Source organism: Lasioglossum baleicum, unplaced genomic scaffold, assembly GCF_051020765.1.
Source record: "Lasioglossum baleicum unplaced genomic scaffold, iyLasBale1 scaffold0987, whole genome shotgun sequence".
Classification (NCBI taxonomy): Eukaryota; Metazoa; Arthropoda; class Insecta; order Hymenoptera; family Halictidae; genus Lasioglossum; species Lasioglossum baleicum.
In genome coordinates, this window is record NW_027470046.1 from 1 (window position 1) to 5697 (window position 5697).

The 5697-nt window shown below is 54.6% G+C and overlaps 1 protein-coding gene across 1 annotated transcript; it reads right to left on the minus strand.

Moving 5' to 3' along the window:
• Positions 1–900: 900 nt before the first annotated feature.
• On the minus strand, positions 901–3653 carry LOC143220458 (solute carrier organic anion transporter family member 74D-like). Its single transcript, XM_076446101.1, has 7 exons — positions 3336–3653; positions 2820–3190; positions 2222–2442; positions 1857–1997; positions 1561–1683; positions 1083–1450; positions 901–996 (listed from the first exon to the last, which is right to left on the minus strand). Exons 1-7 carry the CDS (start codon positions 3651–3653, stop codon positions 901–903), a joined length of 1638 nt encoding a protein of 545 aa, XP_076302216.1.
• Positions 3654–5697: the final 2044 nt, after the last annotated feature.

The following is a 5697-nucleotide window of genomic DNA, read 5'->3' on the forward strand; positions in this document are numbered from 1 at the left end:
CTCTTCTCCTCTTTTTAAATCTCTTCCTCGCGTGATCCACCGCCCCGCGGGGAAATTATCCTCCTCCCGGCCGGATGCGCGCCGGAGTTTTTTCGAGGGCCAAGCGTTCCCTCGAAAATACGAGCAATTTGCTTCGCTACCTTCTCGCCGCGGCGCGCCGATCCGAGCCGAGCGCCGCCTCTCCACGCCGACGACGCCTCGCGATTCCTCTTCTTCCCGTAATTAACCGCGTTTCCTCCGAGTTTGCGGATAATTTTTGTCCTCGGAACGCGCCCTCGCCCTCGCGCGTCTATCGGTTTGTATAGATAGGTTCAAAGTCGGGGACCGGGGTTATTTTTAAGCAAACGTGTGCACGGGCTGCAACGGCAGAGAAATGCACGTGCTGCACTGGAACGTACGAGTTTCATTATCGATGCGACTCGTGCCGCATTTCGAGCAGCTCTCGCTCCGTCAGGGACCACATTCCGGGACATTGTCGGTCAAGGGTAAAAAGGAGGCGGCGAGTAGACGGAAAAGCCGCGCGAATTCGCCCCGTTTCCCACGATCTCGCGATCCTCGAGGATTCCGGCGCGGTTTTTCTCCGAACGGATCGAAAGCTCGGGAATCGGTGCTCTCGGCTGGAATCCCGGGTTTCCTATCGATCTCCTCGAGGAACAGATGTTGCTGCGGCCGGCGCGCGGCCTTCGATCGAAAGTTTCAACGAAGCGGACCAAGAATAAACGCGCCAAGGGTCGCCCCGTTGTCCCAGGCGCAAAAGGGTTCCCAGAAAAGGGCTGGCCCGTGTTTCAGAAAGCGTTAGCCTGCGTGCTCACGATCCAACGGACAGACGCGCCGCGCCGGCTCTGCGAACCTAAATTCGCCGGTGACCTTGACTGCCAGGTTCACGCTTCAAAGATCATCTTATTGGCCCGTCCTTTCGTCCCGATAAACGTCCACCGAATGCATAATGCCCCTCACTGTCTCGCTCTCCGCCGGAGAGAACACACGCGCGAATATCTGCGAATATCGGCGACGATCGCGCGCGTCATTCGCCTCTGGTATATCTGGTTTCTCGCGTGGAAACGTAAATAATCGAACGGTACCGAAACGCTAATGGCCGAGACCAACGCGAGTCCGGCGCGAATATTTACCGTTTGCGAAATCGCCGATATCATCGTGAAATCGGGTAAGATCGAACTTCCTTGTTGCCGCGGCGCGTCGCACCGGTGATGATACGTTAAGTAGCCTAAAATTATAGCGGCAGCCATGTTTGCACGAGGCGAGGGGGCCATTGGTTGCATAGTCGCGAACGGAACGAACCCAACGACCGGATATACGCGTACGCGTCCTGGGCTACGATTAATAGACGGTTTCGGGACGTCCGATGATACTTTTATCTTCCTCGTCGAATCTTCCCCGGGCAATTTTGCGGCACGGCTACGAAACACGGGGGAGGGGGCGCGCGGAACGGCTTACGGGAAGCCATAAAATCAAATTAAACCGCTCTGATCCGATGGTCGGAGCTTAAACACCGGCCTCCCTGACGAACAATTCGCGTCGCCACGATAAATCAGGGCTTACCTCGGAGACTAGGCTTTTTCGCATCCGCCCGTTTCGGCGGTGTTCTGCTCGCGGGCAACCGCGTCGGGAACGCGAACATTCCTATGCTGACCAACATCAGCATGGCGGATATTAGCACCAAACCTGCAACAACCCAATTCCGTCGCTGTTCAACATTTTTCTCCGGTATCTCGAATTAAAAACGAGTACAAAGGGACAGAGGGAGAGACGATTAATCACGAGACAAAGGCCAAAGGCTGCTTGTCTCGGGAAACACGAGGTTCGTGTAAGGAAGTAAGTAAGAAATTTCAATTTACCAAGCCACCATGCTCCGACCCATCTCGGGTCCGTCGGCGTGATTTGCGGATTCGCCGACAAATCCGCGTAAATCATCGTGCACAATGAGCCCAGAATGAAGCCTAGGGCTGGCCCGAGGATCCGCACTCCGATCGTAATCGCTGTAACAAAATACATCGACGCCGTGTTCCGTGAGTATGCAAATTCTCGTGGACTCTGAAATTCCGACGATAAGGTAACAATGGACGGGGATAATCGAAGGGAAAGATCGGCGCGATCGTGCCGGCGGGGCGGTGGAAAAAACCATGCCTGGCTTTTCCGTTTCCTCCCCTTTGGTCGCGGCGCGCGACGCCTTTGAAAAGGGACGCGGCGATGGTGTGCTTACCGAAATAGAGCGGGCTTTCTCTGCTGGCCACATTGTCGTCGATGTAAGGGATACCGAGGGTGTAGACCGCCGTCTGACCCATTCCAACGCCCAGCAGGGAGACGAAAAATATAGCCAGGACCACCGTCGTTATTTTGATCTGTATCCTCTGCTTCGTCAACGAGTCGCCCTCGCAGGAGTTCATCTTGTTCATCTGGGCCGACGCCGTGGACGAGTTCCAGCTTTCGAGAAAAAGAGATGAGATAAAAGCGATATCGGCAGGTCTAAGAAACGATTAGTCGGATCGCGCGGCTGTCCGAGCCAGTTCGCCTCGCGATAACGTGGCGTGTTAATTGTTCTTTTTATTCATAAACGCGCGCGGAGATCGAGCGGCCAGGTACCGGCACCTAACCCATTTAAAAAAAGGCACGATCGATCGCGAGGGAACGGAGGTGGGTAAAGAGAAACGGGTCGGGGAGAAATTGCATAATTTCGAGACCCCGGCTGCCTTTTTCCCTTTTTCTCTCCTTCGTTCTCGGCTGTTCGACGAAATCCGCGGCGAGAAACGCGGAAGCGAGAGAGGAAGAGAGAGGAAGAGAGAAGGAGAAGCGTGGCTTACCTGTCGAGCGTGGCGTTCTCCGATCGATCCTGCAGTTTGCAAAGGTTCGCGGGAATCGGGTCGGTGTTGTTCGGATCGCCGCCCTCGACGCCGCTGAAAAACATCTCGTTCTGATGGATCAGCTGTTCGCCGAAGATGAAATGGGGCATCGAGCAGGTGAACGAGCTCACCGCGAACAGGATCATGCCCCAAGCGATCCACTTAGGCCGGTGACCTTGGCCCCCGTAGTACGTAAGCAGGAGAGAGGAACCGATCTGGCCGATCTCCGTCGCTGACATTATGATACCGGTGGTCTTCGACTGAATCTGGAACAGCTTCTCGATCGTCGTGATCACCGAGACGAAGTACGTGTAGTACATTCCCTGAAGTACCTGGAAAATTCAAACGGAATTTGAACCGCGACGAGATTCGAACAACTTCTCCGATCGAAGAGAACCGAAATTCGGCGTTTGAAATCTCCGATTGGAATCTCGAGTGTCTAACCCAAGAGCTGACCAAGAGCTAACCGAAACCAACCCAGGTGATGCAGAAGGTGACCAGGAAGGCCTGCTTCGTGGCGAAATACTGAAGCCAATGTGGCCTGCACGGGCCCCAGCCGCAGGAGACATCGGCGTCGTCGAACTCCGTGTGAAGACTGCTCGACTTCTCGTCGGACATGATTAGCTTGCCGTTTTCCGTACCAGCGATCTCGTGCAGCTTCCCATTCGGTATCGAGCCGTTGTTGTTGTGCTGCTTCCCGCAGATCAGCCCGTTTCCATTCGCCATCTTCGGCGGGATTATCGTCAGCGCCTCCACGTTTCCGTTCGCCAGGATCTGCGTGTCCTCGCCCGCCATTATATCCCTCGGCGATCAATCCGCGCTCTTCTCCGCTCCCTCCTCACTCTCTCACTCTCTCTCACTCTCTCGCTTCTTCCTAACCCTCTTCTAGCACCCGTTTGCACCCTCTAGCCGGGATTCTTCCTCGTCGGAGGATCCTCTCCACCGCTCAAACCACTCTCATTCGAACGGTCAACCTGTGAAAATAGATTCTTCGATTAGCAACGATCAACAACGATTACGATCGTTCGGCATTCGCGGAATACGATTCCGATCCGCGCGTTCGTGTTTTTAAACGTCGGTCCTCGTAAACGTCATCGATATTTGTTCGCGATTCTCCGTATAACCGCAACGATTTCTCCGGCTCGAGGGGGAGAAAAAAACGCGGCCGAAAGGTGTCCAGGAATAAATCGTCAAACTCGCGGTCGCGATTTATCATCGGTTCGAGACGCTTTCGAGATGCGCTTCGTATTTTTGAATGTCTAACTTATGTGCGTCACGGCATTATTTATAACGGCGGTCTCTCTCTCCGCAGTCATCCACCGTGTTTCTGCGAAATCGCGATTGGCTTTGTTCCACGGTAAATGAAATTCCGCGGCTCGGTTCCCGAGGGAGAAGGGAGAAGGAAGAATGGAGGTTGGCCTATCCCCTACGAAATTTCGTCGACTTTCTACGCAACGGCGGAGGCGGTCTATCGCGCGATTCTCTAGAAAGTAATCGCCGGACACGCGATCCTGCGCGGGATTCGGTTGCAAATAAAAAGGGGAAGAGCGCCGCGACGGAGATCCTTTCTCCGCGGCGGCGGCGGCTGACGGAAAGGAAACAGGCTGGCTGAAACAGCCTGTAGCCGGTGTCCTCTCACTTTCATCGGTGCCCGACTTTTCTCATTTCCCTCGCGTTCCATTGCACCGACTATCCTACCGATGCGGTTTTCACTGACAGTGAGTAGGAGTCTGCGGACTAGAACACGTAGCTAGGCTACACAACGGGTGCTCCGAAAGTACTCCTCGCCGATTTCTCCGTTCCACCCGACCGTTTCAACCGTTTCTCCGACACACTCGTTACTACCGTACCGTTAAACGAAGTTTCAAATTCGCGCAGAATTATTTTTCACCGAGGATACGATAAAAAAATTCGAGAAATTCTTCGATCGTTCGTAGAGATAATATCTTTCCGAGAACAGACGATGAAAGACGTACCGATTTCCGGTCGAATGGATTTTCCGGTCGAGGAACGAAGGGAGAACGACATGGGAAAGAAGAAGGCTCGGCTGGCAGATGGAGGAACGATTTGGTTAGCGGGCGAAACGATTCGAGAGGCGTCCGGCCAAGAAACTTCCTGTCGAATGGGCTCGCGCATGATAATAAAACGCGAGGAACGGCGCACGAGCAGATTTTATTTCGACGTTAATTGGCCGCGCACGGTAACCGACCTCCGAAACACTGTCCAAGAATACGAATGTGTTTACGGTGCAGTGTCGTTCCGCCGCGCCATTGACCCGTTAATGTTTGAACGTCGCGCGCTGCCAGGGTACCCCCCGTGTATTCCACACGTGTCGAGGGAACAACCTTCCTCTCCGCGTCCGTTTATTCCGCTCCGGGCCGCTCCCTGCCGCTCCCTACCGACGCGATCCCGAGATTTCCGTCAACCGGGGCACGCTTTCGACTCTGTTACCCGTGACCCTGATCGGATTCGACTCTGCTCCCCACGAAACGGGCCCCGGCGACGCCGAGCGCAACCTTGACGCCTAATTCCGTGCAGGAAGTCCACCGGCGATAAATCATCTTTCTTTCGCCGGCCAAACGCCCGGTCTCCGGTGAGATAAAAAATTTAATTATCGTCATTAACGTTTGTTTTGACGCGGACTTGTTCCTGCGCGTTGGCTAACGTGTTCCGGGAACCAGGCCTTCGGGACAGAGTCTCTCTAATCTCGTGGAATCCTGCGTCGTTAATTCACCGACCGACACCGACCGACACCGTCCTCCTCCGGTCGCCTCGAACTTCCAACCCCGCCATAAATCGCCGCCGAGGAGCAGAGGACCGGCCAAAACGGAACCTAGCA

Excerpts from the sequence above, each read along its gene's own strand:
- LOC143220458 (XM_076446101.1), bottom strand. The coding sequence starts at position 3,653 with ATGGCGGGCGAGGACACGCAGATCCTGGCGAACGGAAACGTGGAGGCG. Across the intron at positions 2,443-2,819 it reads GAGAACGCCACGCTCGACAG|CTGGAACTCGTCCACGGCGT; the intron begins GTAAGCCACGCT and ends TTTTCTCGAAAG. Across the intron at positions 1,451-1,560 it reads GAAAAAGCCTAGTCTCCGAG|CCGTTCCGCGCGCCCCCTCC; the intron begins GTAAGCCCTGAT and ends GCTTCCCGTAAG.